This window comes from Ursus americanus, chromosome 23 (assembly GCF_024610735.1).
Source record: "Ursus americanus isolate L20-20 chromosome 23, mUrsAme1.1.p, whole genome shotgun sequence".
In the NCBI taxonomy this organism is placed as follows: Eukaryota; Metazoa; Chordata; class Mammalia; order Carnivora; family Ursidae; genus Ursus; species Ursus americanus.
Window position 1 is genome coordinate 34,474,965 of NC_142149.1, and position 18,798 is coordinate 34,493,762.

At 54.6% G+C, this 18,798-nt stretch overlaps 2 protein-coding genes across 6 annotated transcripts in view; one reads left to right on the forward strand and one right to left on the reverse strand.

Moving 5' to 3' along the window:
- Positions 1-992: 992 nt before the first annotated feature.
- ZNHIT3 (zinc finger HIT-type containing 3) lies at positions 993-6,159 on the forward strand. 2 transcript variants are annotated; one of them, XM_045773491.2, is made up of 5 exons: positions 993-1,153; positions 1,274-1,305; positions 3,021-3,107; positions 4,073-4,159; positions 5,558-6,159. In XM_045773491.2, the coding sequence occupies exons 1-5, from the start codon at positions 1,068-1,070 to the stop codon at positions 5,737-5,739; spliced, it is 474 nt and encodes a 157-aa protein (XP_045629447.1). In that variant the 5' UTR covers positions 993-1,067; the 3' UTR covers positions 5,740-6,159. The 2 variants fall into 2 exon arrangements, with proteins under 2 accessions (XP_045629447.1, XP_045629449.1); XM_045773493.2 differs by lacking the exon at positions 993-1,153 and adding an exon at positions 1,628-1,818 and having other exon boundaries at positions 3,026-3,107.
- The window catches only part of MYO19 (myosin XIX), a 33,081-nt gene continuing 20,250 nt past the window's right edge, over positions 5,968-18,798 (reverse strand). For all 4 annotated transcript variants that reach the window (XM_045773478.2, XM_045773475.2, XM_045773477.2 and 1 more), the window contains 13 exons: positions 17,696-17,769; positions 16,939-17,060; positions 16,659-16,772; positions 16,248-16,424; positions 15,764-15,916; positions 14,625-14,732; positions 13,636-13,706; positions 11,774-11,877; positions 9,936-10,102; positions 9,674-9,803; positions 8,342-8,427; positions 7,639-7,941; positions 5,968-6,733 (listed from right to left, as the gene is read on the reverse strand). In XM_045773478.2, coding sequence (XP_045629434.2) covers positions 6,605-6,733; positions 7,639-7,941; positions 8,342-8,427; positions 9,674-9,803; positions 9,936-10,102; positions 11,774-11,877; positions 13,636-13,706; positions 14,625-14,732; positions 15,764-15,916; positions 16,248-16,424; positions 16,659-16,772; positions 16,939-17,060; positions 17,696-17,769 — 1,738 coding nt within the window. In that variant the 3' untranslated portion in view covers positions 5,968-6,604. The remainder of the gene's footprint in view (positions 6,734-7,638; positions 7,942-8,341; positions 8,428-9,673; positions 9,804-9,935; positions 10,103-11,773; positions 11,878-13,635; positions 13,707-14,624; positions 14,733-15,763; positions 15,917-16,247; positions 16,425-16,658; positions 16,773-16,938; positions 17,061-17,695; positions 17,770-18,798) is intronic.

Genomic DNA, 18,798 nt, shown 5'->3' on the forward strand with positions numbered 1-18,798 from the left:
TTGGGAGTGAGAATGACTTATGGCCCTAGGTGGGCACTGCGCATGTGGGGTGGGAGCCCTGGTTTGGCTAGGCATTGCTTAGAGCTTCAAGGAGGCACAGGCTGCTAATGAAACATGACCGTTCCTAAAGCCTGAGGTGCCACTCAAGTCCCACCATGGTTCATCTATCCAGACTCATTAGGCCAGGATCCCTTCCTTTGGGCCAGAGCTCACTCATCTGCTCCCTGACCAAGCTATCCCACCCAGGGCTGGGACTAGGGTGAGTCAAGTGAGGAGCCTCGGGTGCAAGATTTGAAGAGGCACTCACTCTCAGGGCCGTGTAAGTGCAGGCTAGCACCGGCGGGACCCTGAGACAGAGTCTTCTCTCCCCTCTCTCCGTCCTGCTTTCAGTCTAAGCTTTGAGCTCCTAGAGGGCAGAGACTGTGCCCCCTACTGCCTGGGTGTCCCCGGCCCAGCATCTGGGCAGTGCAGTGCTGTCACTTGGAGCTCAGTAAACATTTCTCTGTGGTCAAGCCTCAGCTTTCTTTCCTGAGAGAAAAAGGGCTTACACAGGGAAGAGCACGTGTGTGTCACTCAATCTAACCGATTTTGGTTTGGCCAGGGTCTGGACTTCTCATCTGCTAGATATAAACAAGTGGAATGTCGAGGGGGAGAACCCAGTGCCCTTGCAAGATTCAGAAAGTCCAAGTCAGGGGCGCCTGGGTGGCTCAGTTAAGCGGCTGCCTTCGGCTCAGGTCATGATCCCAGGGTCCCGGGATGGAGCCCGCATCGGGTCCCTTGCTCACTGGGGAGCCTGCTTCTCCCTCTCCCTCCCCCTTCTGCCTGCCACTCGCCCTAGGGACGACAGCGAGAATTAATCCAAAGCAGCTTCTGGATGCGCATCGAGTGTATCGACTTTCTACTTATCAGGACTGGAGCAATGAGCAGAATCGATCCATTGCTTTTGACTGCCAGTGAGTGCTGCGCGCCGATTGGTCCCGGTTAAGGAAACGGGAATAAAGGGCGTGCACGTGGGACCCTGGGTCAGACACTGGCGCGTCCGGAGGGAACGAGGCAGTGGAGGGGCTATGGCGTCGCTCAGTTGCAGTGCCGTCGTCTGCGTGATTTGCTTGGAGAAACCCAAATACCGCTGCCCCGCCTGCCGCGTGCCTTAGTGAGCGCGGGGGTCGTGGGGAAGGGGACCGGGCGGGGGTGGCGGGGGGCCGGGCGGGGGCCGCGGGAGGTTCGGCCGGACCTTCCGGGCTGACGCGGGCTCTGGCCTCTGTTGTTACAGCTGCTCCGTGGCCTGCTTCCGGAAGCACAAAGGTAAGGCCCCGGCGTCTCCCCCTGACCCGCCCCTCCCCTCGTGCGAGCCTTCCCCCACGTTCCGCCGCGCTCCCTCCCGGCCTTGCCTCGCCAGATCCTGTCGGAGCCCCAGCCTGTGAATTCCTCCCCAGATTTTGAACAGTCAAAACTTGGCTCTGCCTTTACTTCTACAGACCATACCCCCCCCTTTTTTTTCTCTTTAAAAACAGGCGAATGCTTTGGCCATCAAAGTCAACCTTAGTTTCTTCATCTTAGTATTCTGACTCAGAAGCGGCGCCGGCTGTTGTTAACAACATTTTCTTTCTTTTCAATCCCTGGTTAGAAACAACAAGGTACATCTGTTTACCTTAAGGAGCGATTAGTGCTGTTAAGTCTACATTTTAACTCCAACCCGGAGCCTCTTCGTCCTTAGGGACCCTTTCCGACGATCTCATGTTGAGTTCACTCTTTGGTTCAAGTTCCTTGTTGGGGTTTTTTGCGCCTAGTGTGATCCCCTCCATCTCTGACTTAGAGGTATGTTTCAAGCTGCATCGCTCCCCCTGCTGTTTTTGTTCTTTACCCTATCTCTGGGGCATTTTCAAAGGAAACTTTTGAGTTCAAGATAGACTGGAAAGAAGTAGAACTGCTTTGCTGGGAATAGGTTTGGGGAACCGGGTTTCTTAGCTTTGCTCCTGCTGTGCAGCCCTGGGTGGCCCTTCTGGGAACCCCTAGGGCAATCCAGGGCAATCTGGAGCTCTTCAGTGTGTGGCCCTGCTGCTGCCAGGGTTTCTCCTGAAATGCGTATTTGAGGAATTCACTCCCTTGTTGAAAACTCCAGCCTCTCTAGCAAAGGGAGGTGGTGGTTCTTAGCCTAGGTATTGCTCTCCCTAGGCAGACACATTGTGACAATGTTTCTCTTGTGACAGCTGAGGAGGGTCGGGGGCACTTCTGGCAATTGGTATTGATGCAGATAAACATCCTGTGGAGTGTGAGGCCATCTCACACCATTAAAGACCTTTCCACCCTGAACATCACAGTGCCTTTGATGAGAGACAGGGTCTTGGGAAGAAAGGCCAACCTCCCGTGTGGCATTCTTCTCCTGCTTCCTCCACTTGTGCCCCAGCCACCTGCCAGGCCTGCCCTATCAGCTGCTGGTTGTGCATCCCTGTGTCCTTGCATATGACCCTATTCTTCCAGGGGTCTAGTCCAGCTGTAGACCTTTCCCTCTGCCGGTGATGCTCTTTCCACCTGGCAGCGCCTCCCCTTTGTCTCCCAGTCCTCTCAGGTGACATTTATCAGACTCTTCTTATCCAGAGCTCTAGCTGCCATCCTAAGGCTCAACCCCTTGAGGTGGGCCTGATGACTTTCATCTGTGTCATCCCAGTGGCACGTGGTACATGCAAACTCGGTATCTGAAACTGCTGAGAAAACAGTTCGCTAATTGTGTGTGCCACTTAATCTTGGGGAGAGCCCTGTGAGGTTAGGCGGGGTAAGGAGGATGGGGACAGCCCTCAGGGTGCATGAGGCCTGCTTCCTCCAGCCTCTGCCAGGCTCAGGGTTTCTTGTTTTCTGGGTGCTGCCCTTTGATGGGATCCCTCACTTTCTCTGCATTCATCTCCGTCCCCACCCGTATCCCTTACCACGTCCATGTTTCCCACCTAGATGCTGGCTCGGTGGGGAGGCGCGGCCTCCTCGCTGAAGTGGAGTGATGTGCATCTGATTTGTGTCTCTTTCAGAGCAGTGCAACCCTGAAACTCGTCCTACTGAGAAAAAAATAAGGTCGGCTGTTGCGGCAAAAACTATAAAGCCTGCAGGAAACAAAGGTGAGTTGGTTGACTTCAAAAAAACCAACCCCGGAAAGGGTTTCAAACAGAAGAAACTGAAAGAGGAGACGTGGGTTGGGACAGAGAGTCAGGAACGATGGCTTCATTAAGGAGCGACGGCTTCCTTAGCCCAGAGCCCCAGGAGTGGGGCACCTGTTGTGTATTTTAGAGCAGCCCGAGGGCGTTGTTAAGGACGAGAAATAAGGGGGCAACAGGCAGCTGGCTGTGGTGTGGGGGAGTAAGGGGTGGACCTGCTGGCAGGAGCCTTCTCCAGTCTTGGCTTCAGGTCTCCATCCCTGGGCCTGGCTCGAACGGTCCCTTACCTGAGCTAGGCTCGGGTGGGAGGCTGCCTTTGGCCTAGCTCACCTTCCTGTTGCCGGGGGCTCCTCACAGCTTATTGTGGGAGTGGGCGGGCATCCCGTCCATCTCTACAGACTCTAGTATCTTCTGGGTCCGACACCCTCCTGGTGCCAGCAAAGAGGTACTAAACATTCCCAGCATGGGATAGCCTATTTCTGCCCTTTGAGAAACTTCCTTGTTGGGTTCAGGCAGTGTCAGAAATTTCTGGCCATGTTGAAAGCACAAGGTATTCATGTTAGCAGGTATTTACAGAGCACCTAATATTTTGGCCCCCAACAGGGCTGGAGCCATAGTGAGGGGAGCTGGGGTGATAGGAATTGGAAAATCAGGCTCCTGGCCCAAAGAGAAACACATAGAACAATCATGTGAACACACTAAGATGCATTTGTTAAACTCCCCAATTCTTGGCTTCACCCTCCTCCCCCAAAAAGAGGAATGTTGGTATAGCCGCAAATTCCAGAAAAGGTCATTTTTCTTTTGTCAATACCTGCTTACCCCTGCTACTGTCACTGGTGTGCACATTTTTTATCTGTTGGAGTAGTTGTTCAAGTCTGGCACCTAGGTTTTGTTTCTAGTCTTAATTAGTTGTGTTCTGTATTCCTCAGATGATGAGGACGACGACTCTGTAGCTGACTTTCTCAATAGTGATGAGGAAGAGGACAGAGTTTCTTTGCAGAATTTAAAGAATTTAGGTAAGTGTGCTGTGCTTGCTTCATCAACCACTGATACATTTAATCCAATGTATAGAATGTGATTTTTTTTTTTTTAAGTTACTAAATACAGGTGACCCTTGAACTACGCAGGGGTAGGGCTCCCCTCCAGCCACCCTGCAGTTGAAAATTTGTGTATAACTTCCGACTCCCTGAGAACTAATAGCCTACTATTGACTGGAAACCTTACGGATAACATAGTCGATTAACACATTCTGTATGTTACATATAGCATATGCTGTATTTTTACAATAAATGAAAGAGAGCGTTAAGAAAATTACGAGGAGAAAATACACTTATAGCACTGTATTTATGGGGAAAAACTCCATGTATAAGCGGACCTGTGCAGTTCAAACCTGTGTTGTTCAAGGGTCCCCTGTACTTGAGTGTGGCACGCAGAGGCCTTCAGCCACGTGACTCTGTAAACATTCAGGGCTTCCACACCTCCCCTCCTTCCTACAACTTCCCTGGCCTGGAATCCTACTGGTTTTGTGGGTTGGCAAAATTCTCCTCCCTCAAGGCTTGGTTCAGGTTACTCTTCCTCAGCTCAACTTTTCTTGACCTTTTGTCTTTCTCAGAAGCAAGCACTTTTCACCCTCCCATGGGGCCTTGAAATATACCACTCATATTTTATGGTACCTTCTCTCTCCCATCCTAGTCTGTAGGGCAGGGGCCTGCATTTATCCCACCTCCCCAGCGCTCTGTTTATGGTCTAGCCATTCAAGCAGACAGTGATCTCAAGAGTTGGAGTTTTAGAAGGACACAGGTGTTCTAACGCCCGGTGTTTCTGTAGGCCCGCGTGGTTGGGCCTTGGGGCAGTTCTGTGACGTGCATAGTGAACGGGCCAGTGTAGTTCCTAAACACGGGAGGTTTTGTTTCTATCTCATAGTCAGGCCCACCCTGCTGCGCGCCTGCGCCCACGGCAGTGAGACCGAGGGCAGGTGTGAAGGGCTTGGTCAGCTGTAAGGCACCACACAGATGGCAGTGTCCGATCATTGCTACCGAGGCTGCGGTGCGAGGGCCACGCACTGGCTTCCGCAGCGTTCAGAGTATTTGGTGTCACCGTCTTCACCAGGGAGAACCTTCAGGCCCATGGAGAACAACATGCCAACAATTTCAGAGAACTGTTCTCTGTATTTGTGCTATTGCTTCCTAGTTGAAATGGTGTAAAGTTAATTTATAGAGCTGCCAAGAACAGGACTCATGGCGTTTAACCGACCTCACCTCATTTATGTGGAGCACTGGTTCCATTCTTGGGTTTGCAGGTGAAGGGGATGCAGCGCCCTCGATGTGTACTGACGACACTGGGCGCTCGTAGCTATCAGCTGCCTCCATCCGGTCCCGCTTGGACTCACACTGGCTTTCTTGTTCGTGTGTAAGGGGAGTCTGCAGCACTAAGAAGCCTGCTGCTCAACCCACACCTTCGACAGCTGATGCTCAGCCTCGACCAGGGCGCCGACAAGGCGCAGCTCATGAGAGCCTGCATGCAGGAGCCCTTGTTTGTGGAGTTTGCGGACTGCTGTTTGCGGATCGTGGAGCCGTCCCAGGACGAGGATTCCTAAGACGAATTCTTGGGCTGCTGCTGGACCGTGTGCGTGACTCCTGGAACCTGCCCGCTCCCCGCAGGAGAACAGCTAGCGCGGGGCCCTCAGCAAGGGTGCTGACTTCCAGGCCGGCCGACGTAGGGTGGGCCACACAAAGGCTTTCTCTACAGCACGGTAGGCGTGGGTTTCAGGCAAGAGGATATTCGAGGGACAAACCCTTTATGGAGGGAGAACTTGACATTCAGATGGTGTTTAAATACTTTAATTTTGGTACAGTGTAGACATCACACATGATTTGTCAAGTCTCATACCCATTTGAGTTAGAACTTGCTCACCGTTGCTAAATAAAATCGATGTGGTATTCTATGGTAAATTGCATTGTTTACCCTTCGTTCATAATTGCTTGAAATTACATTAAATAAATCAACATGTTAAATAGTAAGGTTTTGTTCCTTTTTAAGGAACTGAATACAAATATCCCAGTCGAAATTTGGGGGCTAATTTCAAGCTGACTTGGCCTGTTCTGTTTGCAGCGCACCGGGGGTGCCCCACTGTAGTGAGGGACTGCACTGCTGAGTCGGCTCTCTGAAGGTAGTAAGATGGGGGGAGTCCTCTGTGGCCCTGAGGTTTCTTAGCCCTGGTTTGCTAACCAACCCCTGACACGTGTCAGGGCCTGAGGTGTCGATGAGAGCCCCGGGGCCGCTAGTGCAGGGGCTGTGGCAGCCAGCACTTAGTCACAGGGGCTTGGCGTTGCTGTGGGAGTAGTTTGGCAGCGTTGTGTGGATTGAATGTCTTTGGCAAGGCAGCTGGCAGCAACAGGCCTTGTAGACACAAAGGCACCAAAGGATTGCCCAGCCAGGTGAGGCTAGAAGGTGAGAAGACATCACCTGTGGCCCAGGCTGTGTCTTTCCAGTAGAATCTGATTAAAGCCAGTAACACTGTAGGGTGAGGGTTCAGGGCAGATGTCCGCGTATGGCAGTGGAGACTTTCTGCAGTGGAACTTGACTGAGCCCTAGACGGGGAAAGAGAGAGACGTTGAACCCCAGGTCCTGGGAGCCCTCCAGGTGCCCCCTAGAGCCAAGGCTAGAAGCGCACAGAGGTGTGGACAAGCACTGGTAGAGTCAGAGCGGGAGCGGAACTGGTTCATGCTTTTTGCTCATTCTAAACCAGTGGCAAATTAAAATACATTTCACGTCCATTCGGTGTGATGGATGAAGAAGCTCCCCCCTAATAAGATACTACCTGTCACAGTCTTAAGGCTCTTAAAACTGGAATAGCAAACAATCCCACCTCTGTTTATACTCTGGCTGGCCTGTGTGTTGTCGTGGGAGATCTTCTCCAGATCACAGCCTATCGTGATTCCTCTGGTGTGGGAACTGTTTCCTTCCTTTGGATCTGCCACACAACCCTAGCTGGGACCCGTGTGGCAGGCTGAGCATCAGCCTGTTATATGTGCTGGCTGACTCCCTTTCCTCCCGCTGCCTGGGATATAAACAGAGCTCTTGGACCACTGACTGACCTGCTTGTCATCTGCGCAGCCGGAGCAATTTGAGGAAAACAGGATGCTAACTTCAGTGCCATTTGACAGAATAAGCTGTCATCACAACCCAAAGTTTTAAAAAGTGGGACTAATTAAATGGAGATTCAGAGGAGAAGGCAGAACAACACTCAAAGGCAGTTTTTATAAAGTGAAAAGGGCTCTGGAAAATTCTGAGTCATAATGACAGAAACCACCCAAACCTGCAGCCAGGTGGGAAGCTCAGGCTTCCAGCTCTGGGAGCAGGGTCGGGACAGCTCTTGTCCCAGCCTCAGTCCTGTTCCCGCTGCGGACTCATGGGCTTTGGCTCCTGTCTTCTGCGACATGTGAGGGGCCCAGAGCCGTCGCGGGCAGCACTGCTGTCCCGCCACACAGCTTACCTGAGGCAGCGCTCGGATGGATGTGACACCAGCGTGTTCTTGTGCCGTCTGGACCGTGTAGCTACTGGGGCTCCCCATGCGGAGCTGGAGGCAGGCCCAGACCACCAGCTTCCTCTGAAAGCCGCGGACACCCGCAGCCGCGTTGGCCAGGACCAGTCCCAGGGGCCAGAGGCGGATTATTGCCGCCAGCAGGCTGGTCTGTGTCTGCGGCAGCAGGAAAGAGCCCGTGGGAAGGGGAACTTGAGACAAGTGTTTTTCTTCCACACCATCCAGTTCTTTCGAAGCAAGGAAGGCCATTCCAATCTTAAAAAAAAAACAAAACAAAAAAACCCCACTTTACAGCTTTCAGTTCATTAGCTCTTAATGGAAACCAAAACTATCTTTTATAATAGAACAGCTTAACAAGGTGACCTGAAGGGCACCAGGCTGTTGAACAGCTGGATGCCTTCAAGGAGCTGGGCGCCATGTGGCTGAACTTCTTTATACCCAAGGCGCCTGTGCTTAGGCCTCGTGTATGCTACTTTAAAAATAGCCTTGAGATTTGAGACACCATAAAATTCACCACGTGTAATTCCATGGTTTTTAGTATATGCCCAGAGCTGCTGATGCCACCCTTTCTGCGTCCCAGACGCCCCGAGGGATAGGTGGTGTCTGGCGCAGGAGGAGCAGGAGGCCGTCCGGCCCGCGGGAGTCAGATACTCACTCTCCACTTCCGCCAGGCACGCTTGATGACCGTGGCAGCTGCGTGCAGCCTCCGCACGTGTCTCCGAGCGAACCAGGACCGGGTGGCTGCGTGGTTTGTCCAGAAACGAGAAAGTAAATGAAACGTTCGTTAGAACTATGTGTAGCCTGGCCCCGCAGCCACGCCCGAGCTGCTGAAGACATTTGGACCCGGCGCCTCTCCAGTGAACGGCCGGCCTGTGCCGCCGTGAGGGACGGAGCGAAGTCCGTACGGAAGCGAACCTGGCTCTCAAAGACGCCCCTCACACCGTCAGCCTGGGACAGAGCTCGCGTGGCGGCGCGGCGGGGTGCAGGCTCGCCTCCCTCCTCGGCCTCGTCGCGCAGTGCCCAGGGAACAAGACGGGTCTCTTCTGGGAAATCCTCCGTTGGATTTGCTTACTGGCTTTACGGATTCATAAACGGTGACCCCACCGTGCACCCACGTGTTGGAAAGGGGATCCCTGCTGGATGGTGGACTGATCGTGTGGCAATTTTCGTTTCCTTCTCTTGCAATTTCAGCATTTTCTGGTTCTTTTTGGTACAATCATATTCAGAAAAGGGGCTATTCCATTCAATATTAATGTTTGGATTCTAGAAAACTAAAAAGTTTAAAGACAGATCCAAATCCTGTTATCTCACCATCGCAGACAGTTCTATAGTTTCCTTACACAATTTTTTAGGCCTGTCTACACAGAAACACACCTGAGGAAGGTGGCATCACCCTCGACGTGCAGTTTGGCATCCTGGTTTGAACATCACATTGGAAAGTGGTTTTCCATTAAATTAAAAATATTCTTCAAAAACACTTCCTGGCTGCATCATAGAGATGGTCCATAATACAGCCACGACTCTACCACCATCAGCTGTGTGGCTGGTTTCTAGTATTTTCAAAATAACATTGCTGTGAACATGGTTCCTATATCTCTTCCTTTGATGAATCAAATCTTGTCAGTTTTACCTTCTCAAATTCATTGCAAGCCCTGGACCCGACAGGGAATGATCTGTCATAGAGGCAAAGGAAGGTTGCATAAACCACTCTCTAGGTCTGGGAAAGGGGGATTAAAGGCAAATTTTTAGCCTCTGCTGCCTACAGAGCACCCTTATTTGTGGTGTGACCTGATTTCCACTGAACTGGGGAGACAGTCTGAGTGAGGTGGATCGGAATTCGAATCTCAGTGCACCACAGGGTCGTGCCATCAACGTCTTGAGGCTGGGACACGGCCTTGGCATATGGGGTCTGCAGGAAACCCAGATCACGCAGGGTCTGCATGCAGGCCTGTGCGCTGGCCTGGCACCGAGCCCGTGCGCTTCCTACCTGCCTGGATGAGCACGGCCGCCCGCCTCTGCCTCTCCTGCTTGCGATGCCAGTGTCGCCTCCAGCTGCCCTGGATGCGGCGGGCACACTGCTCCAGCACCTGGGCACGTCCGTGTTCCAGAAGCTCCAGCTGGGAGAAGGCGTATCCACTGAGGTCCTCAGCCTCTCCTCCCACTGCCCTGAAGTGGTCCCAGACCCTGTCCTGCTGAGAGCACGCGGCTGACTTCGGTGAACTCCCCTCCTCATCCCCAAACCAGCTTACCATGGAGTCCGTCATGAACACCTTGGTCCTGCCACAGTGAACTGGGGCTGGTGTGGCCTCTGCTGGGTCACCAAGTATGGCTGCTGCCTGAGTCAGAGCTGGAAGAGTGTGGAGGATGTCCTGGAGGAGAGGTTGCAGTGCGGCCGCCTCGGTGCATGGAGACCATTCTGTGGGATGGACGAAGGAGGTCCTATCAGCTCTTGGTCATCTACACACTTCTGTGGACTTGAGAAACCGGTTCTCAAATCCTCAATACTCCACAGGCTTTTTTGCTGCTGTTCTTGCCTCTAACCACTTCTCCGTCCTTTTATGGGGGAGGCCAGAGGTGACCCCTCTAGACTTCCTCAGGCCCTCACTGTTCTGAGGAATACGGGAATCCCCACTTGTGGCTGTCCCCTGCGCTGGCCTGCAGCCTCCATCCCCATGGGTCCCGTGGGCAAGCTGGCAAAGGGCACTTGGTACCTGGACCCCAACCTGGAAACCCAGGCTACTTAGCATTTGTTCCAAGGCCCCAAACATGCGGAGGGCCAAGCAGGGCAGCTGGGCTGCTCCCATGGCCCCTGACCCCTTAACTCCCTGCCATGTATGAGAAAAGGGAGAACAAATCCCGGTCCCAGGGAGGCCCAGCAGGTGCCCCTGCCTGCCCTCCCGCAGCGTGCACGGCTGGCTCCTGTAGACCATTTACCTGAGGGCTCTGACCACCTTTTGCTGCCCAGTGCCTCTCTGGAGACAGAGGCTGCCAAAGAAGATGCCGCAGACGAGAAACCGCAAAATCAACCGGGGGCGAAGGGGGCTTTGGGCACGAGACAGAGCAGGAGAGCAGATCATGAAGAGGGGAAGGAAAGAGGTGAGGGAAAAGAATGAAAGGCAAGTGACAAAATAGTGCCTGAGAGAGGAGGGAAAGCAGAACTGTCCCAGGTCTGCCAGGCCCCAGGGTAGGGCTGTGTGGGAGCCGCTGCTGCTGGGCTGGGATCCTGCTGGGCAGGGGCCTCACACTCAGTCCTTGGCCTCTTCTTCTTCTACCCGTGCGGGGGTCTTACCCTACATGCTGACAGCACCCACACCAGGGCCACATGCCAGACCTTTCCCTTGTTAGAGCTTGCCAAGGGCTTTGCAGACGTCTCCACTGGATGACTCCAGGCACCTGGAGCTCAAGTCAGCCCTGTGGGGCTTAGCAGCTCCCCCAAACCTCCTTTCCACACTGGCCAGGCACAGTCTGACCAGTTTCCTCCCAACATTGCCCACTGTGCCCACATCTCTAGCTTGACTCTGACCAATGTAATAGCCTCACTCCCATGGCCTGCCATGGGAGCCCCACCGTGGTCTCCAGAAAGCACAAGGCTGACATCACTCCCTTCCTCCTCTGAGGTACCTCCAGCTGTCCAGAGAATAATGCTCGGCTTCTGTGACATGGCCTGCCCATCACCCCAGTCTCACCTCCAACTGTTCTCTACCCTTATGGCAGGCAACACTGGCCTGGAGTTCCTCACACACACAGTGTTGTCTCCTGCCTGTAGCTCTCTGTTCAATTACCTGTCAGGTGGAATGCCCTTCCCCTGGCCAATACCATCTATCTTCAGACACTACTTCCTCCAGGAAGCTCTCCCTGATTCACACCTCTCCAGCATTACCCACAGCATTCTGTTCCCAGCTCTGCCTTTCCACTTTCCCCACTGTTTGTCTCCCTTTAGTCTGTTTCCCCTAGTGAACCAAGAACCATGAGGGCAGGGCTATGTTCTACTCCGCTCTGAATGCCCAGCCCCAGCCCTGAGATGGCCCAGGATAGGTGCTCAGTCAACGGTGGTTGAACACAGGACTAGCAAATGCGCCCCACTCACCTGAGCGCCCTTCAGCAGGAGGTAGGCTGCGGGGGCCAGAGGACGTGGGAGCACGGAGCCTTCTCAGTAATTCATATCGTTCCATGAAGTTCCGGTGAGGGATCCTGGAAGCCGAGGGAGGTGGAAGAAATAGAAGTGACTTCATCTGTGAGCCTGGCACAGTGCTTGGGGCCAACGGGAGTTCCTCTATTTACGCAGCAGCGAAGACAGGCGCTGCCTGGCGGTGCCCACTGAACGGATGAGGTGGTGATTCTGGAGGGGTTACTACGGTCACTCACAGAAACCAGTTTAACCCATTTTAAACTGGGTCTGCTGCTTCCTGCTGCCTTGGTCTACCCAAACAAAGTGCTTGCTCTTTTTGTAGGGATTTGCAGCCTGCCTCCTTCCAGAGGGGCTTGCAGGCTTCTCCCCAGTTGGATGGCTCTTGCTGCGTACACGGTCAGCCCCATGTGTGGCTTCTGACCCCACAGCCTCCCTTGCTTCCTCCCGATTTCTCTGCTCCCCTTCACCGAGACACTGAGCCAGCTAGTGCCACTTCATATCTCTCCACCTCCTCCTCCCGAGTCTGCCTTCCGTCCCCAACACTTCCCATGAGGCTCTTGTTGCAGCCATCAGCAAATGCCATGCCACCAAATCCAGTGGCTGGTGCTCTGACTGGCCTCTGGGAGGTGCCCGGCTGACCCCCATCCCCCTGAGGTTCTCTAGCTCCTTTGACCCCCATGAGCCTGGCTTCCTCCTTCACCCACGACTCTCATCACCTACCCTCTCTCTAAATGTGAATGTTCCCCAAGGAACGGCCTGAGAGCACTCCTCTCTCCCCACCGTGATTTCTGCCTTGCTCATGACGCTACAACCCACCGAGGACAGATCCTCACGCTCTCCAGTTCCCAAAGCTCTGGGCCCCAACCTGTCTTCCAGCTGCCGCAAACCTGACGAAGTCACGTTCCTGACTCCCCTCCCATCCCACTTCCAGCCTGTGCCTTCCCCAGACATCCTGTCTCAGGGAACTGTCCCCCGACACATCCATTAGCCTCAGATGGAAGCCTGGAAGTTTCCTGTGTGACCTGGAAGCTGACTGCCCACACCCCATGGTCAACCAACCCACAGTCCTGTTTCTGTCGCAAGCCATACTCCAATTTCACCCATTTCTCTCCATTTTTCAGGGCTGCCCCCCTCATCTGGGTCACCATCTTGCCTGTACACCGGCAACAGCCTTCCCATGCATCTCCCTTCTCTCCTGCCTGTGTTCAGGCGCCACACAGCAGCCACAGAACATGGATCGGAGCACAGCACTCTCTCCTCACAACGTCCAGCGGCTTCCCAGCCCTCTGGACAAACTGCCAGGTCCTTGTGGGGCCTGTGCAGTCCCTCTCCCCCCAGGTCTCTATGCTCCCCATCACTTTAGCATCTTAGTTCCTAAGCTGGGAGTTTTGTGCTTGCTGTTTCCTTCCCCAAACCCTCCCTTCCCAGAGGCCTGAGCTGCTTAGAGGATCCCCTCCCTGACCAGCCCAAAGATCCTCTTCCCCCATTAGTCTACCGAGCAGCATTTTTTGTTTCTTTCTTAGCACTGATTACTTTATACTTCTTGTACGTGTTCCCATAGGAACATGGGTCCCAAGAGGCAGAGGCTAACCTTCCTTATTCACTGATGCTAGAAACAGTGCCTGGTACAAAACAGTACACAGAAAGTAAACGGATAAATGAACAAGTGAAGCCTCTCAAGTTCCAGGTTGACCTCTGCAGACCTGCTTCTTTCTCTTCACCTCCACCTCCTTCTCCAGGCTGGACAGCTCTTGTCGCGCCTGAGTGCCAAGCTCCACCCCAGCACTGGCCCTGCCCCATGCAGAGCTCGGCGCACTCACCGGATGGGGAAGCCAGCAGCACTGATGTGGATGGTCTCCACGAGGCCACAGGCCTCCAGCTGGCTCAGGACCTGCAAGGGTGGGAGACAGGGTGGGCACCTGCGGCACAGGGCCAGCAGGCCAAAAATAACAGTCCTTCTGCCCTCTCAGGCCTCACCGTGGCCTTGGTTATGAACCTGCAGGCTGTCCAGAGGTGTGGCTGATGGGGGTCTACTTCTTGGGACCTCAAGAAAATCTCCCTGCTAGAAAGGGTCCTGGTGGCCCCAGGTCCCCTCATCCGATGCCTGGCTTCTGATGCAGCTCAGGCAAGTGCTGGTCCTGCTTTTGTCTCACCCCTCCAGGCGGTGCAGAGTCTCTGCCTCACCATGCAGCCCGACCCAATTTGCTTTCCATCTGTTTTGTATTTTGTGGGCAACAGAGTAAATCATGGCTGAGAGGGGGGAGAGGTTATATTGTAAAGATTCTTTGGGACCTGAGTGGAGAGATCCTGGCCTAAAACCCTAGGCCAGTTGACTGTGGGACACTCTCTAGCATGGTGCAGCACTCAGACCTCATCCACATCTCGGAGCCCTGTACCCTGAACAAAGGGCAGCTGTTGGCCACCGACTGCTTTTGTGCAAATCAGAAAAAACTCAACCTCTGGTCAGAAATGGCTGCACTGTGCAGGACTGTAAGGCAACGCAGGCTTTCAGCAAATCACAAAACCCACCCATTCCTCGAGGCAGCTCTGTCTCATCAGGGCACATGACTGGCTAACAGAGTGTAGGCTGCAGTGGGGCCTTCCTGGCTAGCTCACTGTGCCGTGTGCAGACCGCAACACCATACATGACCGTGCTGCCAAAGCAGGGACACAAGACGCCCTAATGTGAGACTCAGCCCGGGAGACGCGCTCTGGTCACTCCACTTGGAGGATAAGTTCTGCCTTTCATCCCTTCAGGGCCTTGGCCAGATAGAGCTCGCTGCAAAGCAGCTTCGGCCCCGTGACTCACCTCCTCCTGGAGAAAGGTGTGCGCCTGGCCCTGGCTGTTGGGCTTGATGCAGCGAATGTAGTGGGGCGTGGTGCCGTGCAGAACCTGCAGAAGCTGCTCCAGGGAGGCCTGCAGGGAGACGGTGCGGTCAGGCAGACCGGGGCTGCCTGCGGCCGTCAGCCGGGCCCTGGTGAGTGACTGCCTCACACAGCCCAGACGGTCCTTACAGCCGAGACGGGGATCCTCTCGAGCCCTGGGATAATTATGGGAGGTGCTCATGGAGTCCAAGCACCCTCTTGGCCTGACCTCCCACTGCTCCTCACCCCCCCCCCCCAGGGAACTTCCTGACCTGCAGTCCTGCACCTGGTTGGTCTCTGCTCCCTTCCCCCACCCTCACTGGTGCAGCCTTCCTAGAAGAGAACAATCTCAGGAGCCACTGCCACTCATTCAGGCAACAGTTGTTCTCATTAAGCCCATCCTGTGTGCCAGGGGAGCTGTGCTGGGGCAAGGACAAGGTCAGTCTGCGGCTCAGAGCCCAGGGTCTGACGGGCCACACAGACATGGGGTGGGCCCCCTCAGGGGTCTGTCTGAGGCTAGGCAGGAATGTGCCAACAAAATCTGGGCTCCACAAGGTGCTTCCTCTAGGAGGTGATGATGAGGCTGAAGTCTGGAGGAGGAGAAGGAATCAACTAGGCCAAAGGGTGTGGAGGGTGGGAGTGGGGGGGAGGGGCAGGGGCATCGGAGGTAGAACAGAATGTGCAAGGGCTTAGAGCTGGCAGAAAGCAAAAGTGCTGGAGGAGGTGACAAATCTGCTAGGCAAGGACAGAGCTGGAGCAGGAAGCTGGAGAACTGGGAACGGACTAGGGCACAGAGGTTCACATAAGTACTGCTCTTCCACGACGGCCCTATCAGCAGTGGGTGAGAGGCCCTCACTGTGCCACCCACAAGCCCCCAGGCTTCCAATCATGTCAGTTGTATGTCTCTGTCAGTTTCCTGTCTTGGTCTTCCCCGTGAGACTACCAACTCCGCTGGACTGGAACCACGTCTACTTGATTCGTCAACCTTCCCTGGCACACAGTACCAATCCTGGGATGTGCTCAGTAAATATTTGAGATTGGTAAGTGAGCCAAGCACATCATATCGGCACCCCCCAGACCCACCTTGAACTTGGACACCACAGTCAACACAGGGGCTCTGCTCTGGCCAGAGGGCTCCTCTTGGGCCTTCTCTTCGGGGTCAGCAGGAAACATCACCTTGAGTAGGGGGTCCTGGGATTGCTGTAGGAGACTGGTCAGCTCAGGGGGGACAGGGTCCTATTGGAAAAGGACAAGGGCGGCAGGTAAGGGCAGGTGGAGTGCTACCCAGGGCTGTCCACAGGTGTGCCAGCCCTCCTCACCAGGGCCCCAGAAGATGGTTTCTTTGGGAGCCCCAGACTTCTGCGGGAGACCTCTGTGACAGGAATCATTTCTGGGCAGCTAATGCTTGACCATCAGGGACCTCAGGCAGGTAGGCCCAAGAGGCGACTTTGCATTCTGGGAGGATGTTTAGGAGAGAGTGCGTGACGGGAAACTTCCATGTTAAGTGCAGCAATGACTCAACACCTCATTTCACGCAGGCCCTCACAAGCCATGGCCCAGCCCCCACCTTGTTCTTCTCCACCAGGCCTGCGGTGTGGTACTGCACGGGCCCCGCGTAATGCACCACGATGAAGCTGGGCTCCCGGCTGAGCTTGTTGTGGCCCAGGCAGGGGCTGCCCGCCAGCGCACTCTCGATGCGTGTCTGGAGCTGGGCTGCACTGCTTGGCCGATTAAGGCGGCATTCCTGTGTGGGATGGGATGGGCAGTCGGCCACAAACACGAGACGGTCCCCATGCCCTGTGGCTGCCCCCTGACAGAATTGTCACACAGGCATCACAGTGACCCTGAGAGGCAAGGAACACAGGGATGAGCAAGCCTATTTGGCAGATGGGAAGACAGAGGCACAGGGGAGATACAGTATAGTCTCAAGGCCCCAGAAAGGCCCAAGTCTGGTGCTGAGCATACTAGCTGACCCCACCTCATTTATGAGGGAGCAGATGCTGATGGGGCTCCCCTCGATGAGATCCAAGCAGGTCTGGTTGTCCTGGTAAGTGACAAATGACCACTCCAGGCCCTCGACTGCATATTCCTCCTAGGGGACAAAGGTGGGGGTTGGGTGGCAGAAGAAGGCAACTGTGATCTGAGGCCCAGATGGCTCATCCACGGCTGGCCTCGATACCACAGCATGTTCCAGAATGGCATCAAAGAGGGAACCAAAGGCCCCCGGTAAGATGCTGGAAGGAGCACCCCACCCTCACCTGCTGCGCCCTCAGGTAGTGAGCCACAAAGTGCTGCTGCAGCTTCTCATTGGCGTAGTTGATGCACAACTGTTCCAGGCTGTTGTTGGGAAAGGACTCAAATCCGTACACATCCAGCAGGCCTGAGAGGATGGGGGAAAGCCCATGGGGCCACTGCAGGGGCAGGGGGGGGACTTGGGGGGACTATAGGAGCCTGGGGCGACGCCTCACGCTTGGCAGCCTGGAGATGAAGTTGAATGAGCAGGACACCAGCAGTGGGCACAGCATACACCCCACCCTGGGGTGGGGCCCATCGCCACTTCATGGCACCTCAGAATTCAGAGCACGGAGAAAGGCTGAATAAGGTTTGAGCGGCAGCCTAGGGAACATTTTCTGTGTCCAATCCAGTTTGGAAGGCCTTGATTTCACCAGCCCAGCTGATATCTAGGATTCCACTGTCCCTTGAGCAAACTTTGTATCTTTGAGCTTGACTTCCTCCCCTACCTATCCCACCCCAGTTCCAACCATGTTAGTGTGTCCCCCAACCCCCTCTAATCTAGCTCTTTTGGCTCTCCCCACACTGCTCTCCTGAGGCTGGACCTGGGTCTCAGGGGAGAGGAGGGGCCCTCACAGACAAGGCACGATCCGAGTCTGCCTGGAGAGAGCTACAGACGGGTCAAATGTGGGCACCGAGAGCACAGAGCTGTCTGGAGTCACGCAGTGGACTCTACTGTTCTTTTTCTGAAGGAGTGCTCCCGGAAGGGTGAGCCCCTGCTACCTATGAAAGTGGTCCAGGAGTCAGGGTCTGCACAGATGCTGCTATTGATCACGGATACCAGCCAGTCAAACAGCCTGTTGGGGTGGGGGTGGAGGGAGAGAGGACTCTGGTGAGAGGTTAGGTGAGCCTGAGGGGTGGCAAGACTGCTCCTCCAGCCAGGGCGCCACACTCTGAAGGGCCTGTATCCCAAGCCTGACAGGCCAAAAGGTCAAACCCTCTCCTCCGGGTCCCTGCCCATCCTGTCTTGCCCTACCACGAATGCAGACTATGGTTGTGCCTATTCCTAGGTACACATACACCTGGCCTGTCCTGCCAGTAAGCTGAACACCCTGGGGCTGGATAGGGAGTGGGTCTTCATCAGTCACCTAGCCAGACACCTAGCTGGTGTCTTGACTTTAGAAGGGAAGGCGCTGATGGGCAGGCCTGTGTGAGGCTTGCAAAGAACCAAGTTCATTAGACTCCCCTGCAAAACTAGACCTGTGGGGCCTAGAGCTTAAGCCCTGTCACATCTCCCCACTCGGTCCCCCACAAGTGGGCCCCGAGTCCCCTGAGGCCAAGTGGCATCCTGCACTCTGGACCATCCCCCCCCGAGACGAAGAGGCGGTCACTGTCCTGGGGACACGTTCAGCACTATGTATGGTGCTATTAAGGAGTCTCTTTCTTAGTTTTTCTTAGAGCGGCTGCTCTGCAACTTTCTGCAGTCCAGTCGCTGGGTTCTGTTTTTGCCACCAGAGCTTCAAGTACCCGTCTGAGGTACTGAACACAAGTGACCTGGTGATACAGTGACCCAAGATGTATCCTGTGTGAAATGTTCTATTTCACACAGACAGGCTCACTGTCCGTAGCCGTCATATTTATCTTATCTGCTCCTCTTGCAGTGACCTGACACAAAGGCTTTAAGTCTTCGGCCTGCAATCAGCTTCAGGGCAGTGGGAACAAAGTCTCTTGCTGAACTGGGATTAGTCTGAGCCCACCTGCCCTGGGCCATCTTCATCTCAGTGGATCTTATTCCCTCAGTAGTGCCTCCCAGGCTCTTGACTCTTCAGGAAGTTCATGAAAGCAGGGGGGCCTCTCTCCCTAGCGCCCAAGTTCCCAAAGCACCT